This window comes from Trachurus trachurus, assembly GCF_905171665.1.
Source record: "Trachurus trachurus genome assembly, chromosome: 4".
NCBI classification, from domain to species: domain Eukaryota; kingdom Metazoa; phylum Chordata; class Actinopteri; order Carangiformes; family Carangidae; genus Trachurus; species Trachurus trachurus.
Window position 1 is genome coordinate 26,134,769 of NC_139898.1, and position 13,087 is coordinate 26,147,855.

Sequence of the window (13,087 nt, forward strand, 5' to 3'; positions counted from 1 at the left end):
TGGATGGATGGATGGATGGATGGATAGATAGATAGATAGATAGATAGATAGATAGATAGATAGATAGATAGATAGATAGATAGATAGATAGATAGATAGATAGATAGATAGATAGATAGATAGATAGATAGATAGATAGATAGATAGATTTGTGCCAAATTTCAAAGATATTGTTTCAAGACGTTTGCAAGGCCAGATGTTTTGTGAGGTAACTATGACCTTGACCTTTGACCTTTGACCACAACAATATAATCTATTCTTCCCAGAGTCCAAGTTAATGTGTGTGTGTGCCATATTTGCGGAACATACCCTCAAGGCGTTACTGTAACTGAGGTTGTGCGTTCACAAGAGTTGGAAAACGTAGAGGGAGAAATGAGACAATAGTAGTGGGAGAACATATGGCATCCATAACTTTATCATCCAAAGTTTTACATAAATGTCAACATCATTTCAAAATAACATGAAAGCTGCACATTTTAAATGTTTTGTTGAAGAAGAGAGCTGATAAAGTCGTACCACCAAGAAAGATGGGCTGTCTGCTCTGAAAAGGATTCTCACACCTCACATCAGTCGGTTGTTACTGATTCTCCTCAGACATATTAAAACCAAAACAAAATGCTTTCTTCCCGCTGACACTCGGAGGACGACTGCAATTCAGTCCCTTTGTTAACGCTCAGCGCTGAACGTACAAATGGCTGAGGACGCCTCCTTGTTAGCTATAGATGTTAGAGTGAGAAATAGTTAGCTGAAAGCTTGTCATGCTGTGTTAAATCACACACCATCTGTGGTACCTTCCCTGGCATGTGGAGTTTGAACAAACTCACAAAACTGGCCTTTGACTGTTCCCAGCCTGAGGAGCTCAGAAGCTGCCTTGATGATAACTCGCTCCGACACTGTGACAGGAGCCGGGGAACAAAGCTTGACACCACGAGCGCCCTCCCATCCTCCCGTAATACATATTGCTCACTCTTCCTCCTCGCAACACGTACACAAACACCACGGGGGACTTGTCACCAACCCACACTTGAAATCACTGAAATCTCCCCCTGAGCCCTCCCAGTGTCTGAGTTATTACCTGTTTCCATTATATCCTTTTTCACACAGGGCCAATAAAGCTCGAATCAGGTTATGAGACAGAAACCAAGAGCTGCTGAACATATCAACCTTTATTAAGCTGTCTTTAAAGCTTCTTACGCTGCGAGAAGAAGCAGCACACAACTGGAACTGGAGAGTGTAAAAAAAACAAAATGATTACTTCAGAGGAAAACAGATGGGAGAATGTGGAAGGTGAAAGATGGTTTAAGAAGAAGAAGAGGAGAAGGAGGAGGAAAACAAATGAAAGGGAAATGAAATAAGATATCTTTATGTGAGGAGACAAGTGGTGAGAAGTCAGCAGCAGCAGCGATCGTCGTCACAGCAGCCTTGGGAGTTTATCGGTGCACCCACCACGGCAACCACCCAACCAGAAGGACTATTTACAAGATGTGAAAGTGCTGTTATTTATGTGTGATTCGTGACACCACAGAGAACAGGGGAAGTCAAGTGTGCTCCAAGGGAATGTGAAGAAACGCCACTCTATTGTTTTTTCTTCTTTCTTTTTTCTTTTCTTTTTTTTACACACTGCACTGCACTGTCACAAGGTCACTGGTCTTCTGGGTGTTTCTGGTTAACTTTTGTAAAAGTTGTGGTGGTGTTAGTGTGAAATGTTCACAGTCGATGAGTTTCACACATCCGCATCCACTCCTGCACGCACAATAAAAGTGAGTCTTGTGTGTGTATTTGTGTGCCAACTTAGGCCTACAGCCGACAGCCCTGTTAAGTGAAGGGAGAAAAACGCCTCAAATGTCATGTGTCACCCCTTAAACAACATATGCACCCGTTAGAGAAAAAAAAAACACAAACCACACTGGCTGATATTTTCACACGGACAGATTCATTCATCCGCCGCTGTGCCACTACATTTTGATGGGCTTGCTCGCTCCAGGCAAACATTTCCAACACGGCACAGAGCAGCGGAGCTTTGAAGGAAATACAGCATGTAGCTACTAGGATGAACAAATGGCCTCTACAAGTCGGCAGGAAGACCAGAAGACCACATGAACCCGAGATTTATTGATCAAAAAAACTGTTGTCCAAAGCAGGACAAGTCTGAGTTGCTGAATTTCTAGATGTTAAACTGAATTCATAGTTTATTTATTTAATAAAACCAGAACTTTATTTACCATGAAGCAAAGTTAAAGAAATAGACAGAATATTTAATGTTTCTGTGGGCAGTATATAAAGCCTTTATAAAAATACCATGAAGGTTTTATTTTTTCCTGGTCGGACAAGGATTCAATTTTGCCCAATTTTGCGGAAGAAGGAGAAATAAATATTTAATTTTGAATTTGGGGCTGCTCTGTGGCAACAATAAAAAAAAAGTAATTCCTATGTTTCTTTAGCCTAATGTTTGGTTGAAGGTTTTACCTTGTTGTGATGATATTTATGAACTTACGGCAAGTATTTGAAAGGGACCCCACAAAAAATAGACCTCAACTGAAACATACAAACAAATGAAAAATGTCTAAAATGTATCATTCATTCACTCACTCACATCATTTTTGATTAGTTGATTGACTATTTTGACCATCACTTTGATCCAGCATGGGTAAAACAAATAGGCCTATGTAAAATTCTGCAGTTGAATCTGTTGAACTTTTATTTTACAGTAAAATAAACTTCAGAAGAAGCTCCCGCACACTGTCTCACTCTCAATTATTTTGTTAAAGCAACGTTTTGGTCAGGAATATGACCTTCATCAGGCATACAGTAAAATAAACTGAAATCTTTGGTTTTGGACTGTTGGACAGACAAAACAAAGCCAATGGCAGATTAATTGATGGACTAGCTCATGAGTTGACAACAGAAACTTCTTTGATTTGAAAAATCTGACAGTTTTCAGCCTAAAACTCCAAAAATACTAAAGGAAATTAGAATAGCCTAATAAGAAAATGTGTGTATAAAGCTGCACCTCTTCATTGGGCCATTTTTGACCTTTGACTTCTTGATGTGATGTAGCTGAGACATCTTAGTACAGTATAAAACTACTGTACCATCACAGATGTGTGTGTGTGTGTGTGTGTGTGTGTGTGTGGTTGTGTGTGTGTTGTCTGCTTGACTCACCTTGACCAAGTGTGAGCGCGTGGCGCCACCGCGTGTTGACCTGCAGCTGCTGCAGCGTCAGTCAGCCAGTGTTTACTGTTGCTAGGTAACGCGCACAGAAATCACATATAAAATCCCTTCAGCGGGAGGAGGTCGCAGCTGGAAGAGGATTATTATCCAACATGGCAGGAGGAACCGAGAAGAAAGCAAAGGACGTGTCCCATCAAAACGCCATCCACGTGGAGACGATCCGGAAGGAGCTGAGACACCAGAAGCTTCACACGGAGTTCAGCATCAACCCGCACAGGAAGTGTAAGAAACACACACAGTCCACCACACCACTCTCTGTTACTATCTGTCCATTCATGGAAATATTGATACAATATAGTCTGAATGACTTTCACCATCACTTATTGACTATTTAAGGGACTGAGACTGGGCACACGCAAGCAATTTCATTTGAATTTAGTCTGTGGCCTGTGGCCTCCCTGTCGACCTCAGGGAGGTTTTCATTGACAATTTTTTTCTAGACAATATTGACCCCTGCAGGACACTGCAAAAAAAGAAATTTCTTTCTTTTTTAAATTTTGTTCCAGCCAAGGTAATATCACGACTTTTCCCAATAAACATACAAAAACACAACACTTTCTTATTCCCTGGTTGGAAAGGAGCAGGGAGAAGGCCTACATCTTATATTGCCTGCCCCTCACTCAATATATAGCCTAGTTATTCTGAAATTATCTGTCAGTCACTGAGCAAGAGTCTTTGTTTACAATAAAGTAAACAAAACATAACAATAAATTTCAATCTGACATTTTTGCATGAATAAAAATGGTTTGTGAGTCATTCATTGCTTTTGATTTCTTTTAGCATTTTCTTGAATTGTAATAAATATTTGTGCAGGTCTTGAGATCATTACATTGATATGATTATAAGGAATATAAATGTAAAGACATCTAGATAGAAGCTCCTTGTTTACAAAAAGTGAACAACACAACACATGTGCCGTTACATTAACCTGTACAGAATACTGCATTGTATATTTACGGTACTTTTTTTTTTTTCAGTACACATCCTGCCGGACAAACCCTTGTGCAGGAAACCAAAAGAGGTGATCACCGAGAGCTGTAAGTTTACATTTATCATTCTTCATTTCTGATCTTCTATAATCTGATGAACAGCAGTTAAAAGGCAACGTCGCATCTCTCCAGACCCCTGTGGTCCCAAATATGAGGCCGTTTGGAAAGACAGAGAGTTTGAGAAGTTGTGTGAAGTTGTGTCGCTGATTGTGTGTGTTGCTGTTTTCTAGCCGACTTCATCAAAGCTTTCCACAAAGCCCGTCAAGAGCCCACCAAGAAGTACGCCATGGCAGTGACTGAGAGTCAGGAGATAGGATGGCTGTCGACTCCAGTGGTGAGGAAGAAGAGCTTTTGACGGTTTCTCAAAGGAAATTATCAAGCAGCAGGGAGTCAGGGGTTTCATAGGGAGCAGAGAGCTCATGGAGACAAGTACTCATTCTTCTCTCTCTGAATTGTGCTATAAAAAGGCAGATTTACAAAAAAAAAAAGTTACTGTAAGGAGCAAATACATAAAAAGGTTTTCTAAGTTTTAGTGTCCTGACTTTTCACCGTTACCCCAGAAAGACATTTTAAAAAGGGAACTAACACTTTTGGAGGTTCAGTTTGAGCATGGTGCCATATTTCGGTACTGATGAAACGGTAACGGCTGGGAAAGCTACATGCACCTGGGACATTTAACTGTTATAAATCTGTCTTCAATGAGTCTCACAGGGATGTTCAGTATTAAATGTAGCAACAGGCATGTGGACAACAGAGAAGATTGTATTTCAAAGTCATAAATAGTGTAACCTACAAAAAATCTCCAAGACTATTCCTTCGGTTCAGGCCCCACAGCCAAAATGTAGTTTGTGGCTTGTACAGATTTGAAACGCTTTAATGTCTACAACAATCAAACCCAAAGGAATCTCAGAATTATAAACTGTTCTCTGGTTTTACATTTTAAATTCAACTTTGATCTTGACCAAACACTAAATCTGACCGTTTTCCCTCCAGAATCCATCGCACCGACAGGACGAGAGACTCAATTTCTACCGCCGGAAAACCGACGTCACCAAATACCACGAATTTGCCCACCAATCTTCAAATTAGACCCTATAAAAATAAAAATAAATGGAGAATGCAAGACAGTGAACATTTATAGTCTGATTTATTTGTTTATGATACAAACACACAGGTGTCAGCGCCAAAGGGTTTTTTCCTTTTACACTTCCATCTTTGCAAACTAAGAAAAACACTTGCAGGAGAAACATTTGCACAGGTCTATACAAAGCACACTCGCCCATCACATACTAATCGTATTAATGAATGGGAAAGGTCAATGCTGACAGCTGCTCAATATTATAAAATGTCATATCACATGAGAGCGAATCAACGCATCAAGGAGCTGAGTTGGGAAGAAATAAAAACCAAATACACCGACCTGCAAAGAGCAGACACACACATACGCTATGAGTTAGACAGTGAGGAGGTTGGTGAAAATACTCGAGTGTAATATGACAGGAAGTGGCTTCAAAACCACCGTCCTGACAAATATAGAGAGACAACAGGGGGCGCAATCGATAAAAACGTATCCAAGAATTCTCTTTTTCTTCTCAACCCTTATGGAAATCGCATGTGGGAAAACAACTTGATCATTTTGGGTCGTTCAGTTCGATGCCGTCCAGTCCTGAGTTTTCTTCACCTGCAACGTCCTTTGAACAACTTCCTTGGAAAAATAGCGATCTCTCTCTCTCTCTCTGTGGATTGAAGGGGATTCAGGCCTCAGCAGCATCAATCCAGACACATTTTTTTAAAAGACGGCATATTGTACAAAAAAAAGTGTAGCAGATTTCCCGCACATCCCTCCTGACATGTGAGCAGGCGTGGGAAATGCTGCCTAGAAGCAAGTCTTAGTCCAGTCTGTTGACCAGCCTGTCAGTTTTTTTACGAGCGTCCCTTCATCTTCCTGCGTACCGACTTGCCCGGGCGCTGCTGAAAAGCCAAAGAGAAAAAGAAAAATCATAAAATTAACTGCTTTCCCAGTAGCTACAGTATATCATATCTTTTGTCAAAAATGTCTACATTTAGTAAATCAGTCAGGACTGTTTTATGTGCATATGACTCACATTTTGTTTTCCTCCTTTGCCTTTCTTCCCTCCCTTGCCGCCTTTCGCATTAGCCACCTTGGCGCGGAAACTGGAAACATCGTTGTAGCTTTCTTTGGTGTTCCACTTCTTTCCGCTCTTCTTGCCTCCAAAGCCAAACCTCTGGTCCTTGAACTTTCTCTTGGCATTGGGGCTGTGAAAATAACACTTAAATCGTTAGCTTTTTGTGAAACTTCAGGAGCTGAAAAACATAAAGCTGGATATTATTTACGACCGTAACGTGCACGGTTCGAATGTGACATCTTACCCTTTCTTGTTCTGCTCTTTCTTTGAGGCCTGAGCGGAGCCTTTACCGGCGGAGCCTTTACCGGCCTTCTGGTCGCCTTCCAAGAAATCCAGTTTGTCTGTCATTCCTGGGATCGAAGATCAGAAAGATTAAACCAAACATTGTCAGAAATCCATATTTTTGGAAGAGCATGTCACTAAGCTTTGACAGTGCAGTTAAAAACCATACGTCATTTTTACAAGAGGAGTTAAAGCACAGATAGAAACCCACCTTTCTGGTATTTCTTCACAGCAGTCATCATCGCCTTCTTCTCCTTCTGCCTCTTCTGGATCACTTCTACTTGGACCTGACACACAAAATGGATGTTAATCCCAACAGCAACCAAGGAAATTTGGCCTCTTTAAGGATCACACACCATGAAGCTATTAGTCTGACTCTGCCACTCGTCTTTGCCCACTCTCCATTATCGTATCACACACACACAAAATCATGACTTTATGTATTCTCTAAAGCCAGGACACCCAGAGCGTGATTAGTAACCTCGATAAGATGGACAAACCTTTTTGCCAAACTTCCTCTGCTCACGCAGCTTCTTGGCCTTCTCCGACTTCTCCAGAATCATCTGCTTTGAGATGAGCTTTTTCCTGATCTGGACAAAGGAAGAAACAACGTTAATGTTTGTGCCACTTAATGGCTTTAAGGTCGATGGCATGAAGGAGCATCTGTGACGATGAAATGTTAACAACTGATACAGATGAACTAAAGGAGAGGAAGAAAGGTTTTCAAAGTCTCAATGTTATTGTAGATTTTAAATGTCAAGCCTCTCAGTACACAACTCTCACTTTAATATATGCAAATGAGGAAATATCATATTTTTCAGATTTAACAAACTACAAGCAGTGGATCTTCCAGTAGATTGTTATTAAACTGTAGTACATTAAGTATGAATATGATTAATGAAATTTACTGTGAATTTGCTTTATCTGAACTAACATTGTGCCATGGACTGTTGCCATAAATAATCTGCTCACCTTCTGCATGTGCTGATCTGACTTGGCCATCTCTGCAAAGTAATCGTCAGGCCTCTTGGTGGCAATGTTGTATTTGCTTAAGAGAGGCAATGCCTCAAGGACAGTGGCCTGTGCTTGACGGTAGCTGTAAGTTAAACACAGAACAAAGACATTTTCTTTTAGCAGTGTTCAAATATTTTAGCTAACTGACTGTGACATTATTGGTAACAAGGATTAAGTAACCTGTACATGTACATCAAAAATTAGATATCATTTTTAACAGCCACTAGATTGACAAATATATCAAAACAATAAATTACAAACCAAGTCTTATTTTTAATATCTGTGGCATGATGTTGACAATACAAAAACGATTACACATAATACCTTGGTGGACAAAAAGGAGGAGAGATTTGTTAAATTTGTTAACAGTGAGGAACATTTTCTCATTTCCAAGCTACAGTTCCTTTACTTACAAGAACATCTCCCTCTGGAAATCATCGTCTGCGTTGACGTCTCCGTTGGTCTTATTAGGAATCTTCCCTTCAGCCTTGGAAATGATGTCTTCAGCCGGCAGGTTGGTCAGATCCAACCTCTCCACCCAGGGAAGGTCTCTGCGGAGGTCTGCCAGGCAATGTTTCATCCCCTCCTGCATCACAAATGATCATACATAAAAGAACATGTTAAAATGTGTTCTGACATTAATAATTAATAATTGTAATGACCTGGAAGAAAACAGTCTCCATTTACTGTTCAGATTCCTGACAATGACAGTTACTTGTTTAGTTCACACAAATCATTGTTTCTTACAGTAAATGGATGGACAGTCAATGATTGACGGACATGCATAGAAATATTCACACTGTTGACTCACTCACCACATTATTGACACACTTCTTGGCTTTATTCACCAGGACGTTCATCCCTGGTTTCAACAACCCTTTGGCGAAGGCTTCTTGAAGCTACAGAAAAAAAATGGGTCAAATATATTCACTCTCATATCTTATATTTTCAAAAACAAAACAAAAAACACTGATTGCAAAGTGTATAAACACATCTACAACATGTGAACGTAAAACGATGCTACAAACACAGAGGCTGAGGCCGTTTCACAACATGAAGATGCTAACATGCTAAAGCAAGCCTCACTGTAAATAAGTTCATTTTTCCGTGTAGTTGTGTTACATTATTATATTTAATAGAGTCAGAGCCAAAACAGACCAACAGCAGTCTCATCTAGGTGACAGAAAATGTGATTATCTATGTGACAAACGGAGATGTTAAAACAAAAAAACCAAACTGTGGCTCGCTGGAGTAAAACTCACCTCATGGTCGGATAATTCACTGTTTTCCTCCTCGGACTCGAGGCCGAGCTGCTCCTCCTCCTCTACTGACTCCATGCTCATGCTGTCGATCACCATAAAAATAAGAATATATACCTTAGTGATAATATAATCTAGTCAAAACGTTGAGAAAGTCGCTGTGGACACCGCACTGCTTCTCACATGTACAGAGCGATTCACGTGGGGAGGAAGTGACGTCACGCGAACGTCCGGCGAACACAGTCAGTCGACGGAAACTCGAGCAAGACAAACGTTCCTACCAGAAAAATGAGATAAAAATAAATAAATAGGAAAAATATGAAACAGACCAATTTGTAGGCGTTAATAAATACTACATATATTTTACAATAGCTTAAAAATGAAAAGAAATGTCGTATGTTTTGTTTTTATAGAAATCCCGAACTTACTGCAATACATTTAAAGAGGAACTATTCAAGATTTTTGCCTTTATACAATTAAAATTATGAATTTATTAAACAGCTTCCGAGTAATTGTGATTGTTAGAAGACTTGTTATGGGGAGAATTGAGGCTTTCTGCCTTCCACCGAGCGTCTCTTGGCCGTAAAAAAAAAACAACCTTGCAAGATCAGCTCCTCCGACCCGGTGTCCCAGCTCACATCTCAGCGGCACCACGACAACCCCTTCTTTATGACAGATAAGACTACACGAATATGCACATCATAACACAGATGCCTATATATATATATATATATATAGCCTATATACCGCTCGTTGGCTTCAAAACAAATGCACATGACCAGGTGGGGAGGGAGGAGGGAATAGCAAACATTGAAAAAGCGACCAGACTTGCATATTTCCCCTTTAAATTTTTAAGTATATTTTTGGGGCTTTTTTGCCTTTATTTGATAGTTTAGTTGAGAGGGACAGGAAATGGGGAGGCAGAGAGAGGGGGAATGACATGCTCTAAAGGGCCGCCCGATGCAGGAACCTGGCAGACTGCAGTGAGGACTAGAGCCTCTGCATATGGGGCGCCTGCTCTACCCACTATGCCACATGGCGCCCCTACATTTGCATTTTTGAAGAGCTACAAACTTTTAAAACCTTTTTCAGGTACAAAATATTATTTTAGGAAAACTCATGTAAAGTCAGTGTCTCCAGCCCCCAGCTGAACGATGATAGATAGATAGATAGATAGATAGATAGATAGATAGATAGATAGATAGATAGATAGATAGATAGATAGATAGATAGATAGATAGATAGATAGATAGATAGCAAATTAATTGCCCCCTTCGGGACAAATAAACGTATTGATTGATTGATTGAAGATCACAAGACAAGTAGTGTGACATGGCCTAAAGACAGTTTGTATTCATCGTTTGTGGTCACATAGCAGTCGTGAGTGGAGGGCTTGCAGTGAGAGCCAACGTGTGCACTTGCAGAATGCTAATGGTGTTCTTTGGCTATTGACCATGAAAATAACTTGATCTTGCTCAAAATGTCACTTGAGAGGGATTCATCTCGAGTGGTCAAGCAAGGATATGAACCCGACCAAGGGCTGTATTAAGAGTTGTCAACCACTATATTGTAGCCTACGTCTGTCCACAAGACGAATGACATTACATTACCAGGAGGGCTGCCGTGACCCATACAGAAACACAGCTCATACATCTGCATGAAACGTTTTCAGTAAGACGTGGTGCAAGACATGTGTTAGAGTGTGCATACCAAATGTGTGACTCTCTTTAGAAGAGACTGTTTAATATTTAAAAGGGTGATTGAAGAATAACATGAGTGACCATCACTCTGATGATAACTGTGATTATGTGGAACAGAAAGATGGAGGGCAAAAGCATCTGCAGACTCTAATTTTAACCATAAACTAGAGTAACAAATTGTCAGTAATCAACACGACTAGATTAAATTTAAATTACAGTTAAATCTAAAATTAGGATAGGATAAGATAGGATACACTTTATTGTCCCAGTGGAAAAATTTGTCTTGGACTTTACAGCGTCTTACAGTAGTCTAGCTGCAGTTGGCATCAGAACAGTAAGTTTGCATTTTAGCTAAATTGCTGCTTTTAAACCATGTTAATATACATATTTGTGGCCACAAAAAATGGGAATAGAAGTAATAGAAGATTAAATACTCAAAATGTTGCACAATAACTCGGAAATTTCAAATGAATACTTACTTTGGACACTGTACATTCACATTTGTGTGACTGACAGTTATGAGAGTCATCTTCTCTTTGCTGGTAGCTTTCAGGCTTGGATAGGAACACCTTGACCACAAAGAGGAAGTGCAGCTGACTTCCTCATGTCATGCTCTTTTTTTTTTCCTATTATTGCACCATTACAGAGATCCAAAAGTTTGAGCTCCACATAATGTTTCCTTCTGGAAAGTTGCTTTTTCAGGTTTTGCTGGCATTATTTTATTTGAACAAAGCATGGATAAGACTTAGATTGATTCAATTCAAACAGCATCATCATTTAATTTATTAAAGGTACAGAAACATCAGGGACAGGGATATGCTTTATAAATTTCTGAAGAGAAAATTACATTTAGATTCCATATGGCATTACACTATTCAAAAGTAATTTATTTTAGAGCTTAATGGTCTCATATAACGTTACCAACAGTAATACAAGATAGACAGAGAAAAGACAGAGCATTGGGGACTTATGTGACTGCTCATTTAAGATGCCCATCAGTCTCTTTCAGCGACTTATCCTCTTAGTCTTTAAACCAGAAACTGTCTGATCCTTGGTAGTAACATTCTTTCCATTCAAATGGAAATCAATATTTACAATTTGAACTTCACCACTCTTAATTCCTCCATTCTCTGCATGATCAGATCTGCACTCTGAGATGTCTTCAAACAGACATATATACCATCATTTCCATTTCTATCATTATAATCACCATAGCCAGACAGAAACGGAAAGAGTCCATTGAATTCACATTTCACCGTCACTCTTCATCTCAGAGTGACAGGCCGCTTCCTGACAGCAGATTGAAAATAAGCCGGATTCACTCTGTCAAGTTCTTCTTTTAGAGTTATTCCTGGTTGCCGGAGCTTGGGACAGAAAAAAGAACACAGTCATGAATGTCTGGGCCTAAGTTGGATGAGTGGTTTAGCTCCTATGGCATTCGATCAGCCCTGTGGAGATTTGGCGTCGTGCAAGAAAACAATAGTCTGGATAAATTACTGGGAGTGCTATTTGAGGTCATTTTGGCCTGATTTGTCCTGTCTTGAGTGGATGTTCATTCAATCTCCTTCCATCAAAACATCCGTGACGTGACTGCTGAAGAGATGGCCTATGCCCATGCATCACTCACCAGCCGCATGCTGTGGTCTTGGACCTTCCACAAACGGAGCCATTAAGCATCCTATGCCCACCACCTCAAAAGACTGGGCCGAGTCCAAAGCTCACATCAGGCCCTGTCACCAGCTGTTTCGGGAATCATTCGAAAATTATCTGTGTGGGGCCATATTTTTGCACCGTATAATGAGATGTTTATGTGCAAACAAACTAGAAACCCCACCTCAATCCTCTATAGATATAGAAGTAAAGATATAAACAGGCAGACAAAAAAGAGAGACAAGAAAAGAGATTTAACTAAGTTTTTATTGTTAAACAACATTTACATTGCAGTTTCGTTTTATAATGAGTGCTGTTTGATGTGACTGTGACTGTGTTTAATACATGGGGTCTAAGGGAGGCTCTGATTATCTCCCCATTATATAGTCTCCTTCTGAAGCACAGGGTGATAAGAGAGCTTTTAAATCAATAATGGAAATTAAAGAAAAGGTGATAATGGTGTTGCACAGAACATGTAAATACAAAAAGCATCACTTTCCCTTTAGGAAAACAAAAAGATTGTTTTAACACAGGGTATAAAATTGTAACAGCCAATAGCAGCTCCCTGAGGTTAAAATATTTATTACACCCCCAAGTGCAAAATTTATCCTGATAACATTGCTCCTGTAAGAACTAACCTGCAGCTGATGGATGGCATGCACATATCCAGGAGCCAAATTGTAGCCTATTCCCTTTCTTTTTTACCAAGTTACCTAAACAGCTAAATGTTTTGAGTCATTGATCATATTTTTACATTATTCAAAATATCTCAGATTCTGCAGCATTGTCATGCACATATTGTTTTCACAATCCGC

General features: G+C 39.8%; 2 protein-coding genes across 2 annotated transcripts; one reads left to right on the forward strand and one right to left on the reverse strand.

The window, feature by feature from the left end:
• Positions 1-3,323: 3,323 nt before the first annotated feature.
• Positions 3,324-5,309, forward strand: cfap144 (cilia and flagella associated protein 144; the record flags this gene model as incomplete). Its single annotated transcript, XM_083970901.1, has 4 exons — positions 3,324-3,453; positions 4,209-4,268; positions 4,451-4,554; positions 5,214-5,309. The coding sequence occupies 4 exons, from the start codon at positions 3,324-3,326 to the stop codon at positions 5,307-5,309; spliced, it is 390 nt and encodes a 129-aa protein (XP_083827027.1).
• A 57-nt stretch (positions 5,310-5,366) lies between these two features.
• Positions 5,367-9,144, reverse strand: ebna1bp2 (EBNA1 binding protein 2). Its single transcript, XM_083969677.1, has 9 exons — positions 8,926-9,144; positions 8,479-8,562; positions 8,077-8,249; positions 7,622-7,745; positions 7,150-7,239; positions 6,861-6,936; positions 6,612-6,717; positions 6,326-6,497; positions 5,367-6,191 (listed from the first exon to the last, which is right to left on the reverse strand). Exons 1-9 carry the CDS (start codon positions 9,019-9,021, stop codon positions 6,144-6,146), a joined length of 969 nt encoding a protein of 322 aa, XP_083825803.1. The 5' UTR covers positions 9,022-9,144; the 3' UTR covers positions 5,367-6,143.
• Positions 9,145-13,087: the final 3,943 nt, after the last annotated feature.

What these genes read in the sequence shown, in the direction of transcription:
- ebna1bp2 (XM_083969677.1), bottom strand. Translation starts at nt 9,021, where the DNA reads ATGGTGATCGACAGCATGAGCATGGAGTCAGTAGAGGAGGAGGAGCAG. An exon ending in CAGATCAGCACATGCAGAAG is followed by an intron (nt 7,240 to 7,621) that starts GTGAGCAGATTA and finishes TCCTTTGTCCAG; the next exon opens with ATCAGGAAAAAGCTCATCTC. An exon ending in TGTGAAGAAATACCAGAAAG is followed by an intron (nt 6,718 to 6,860) that starts GTGGGTTTCTAT and finishes CTTCGATCCCAG; the next exon opens with GAATGACAGACAAACTGGAT.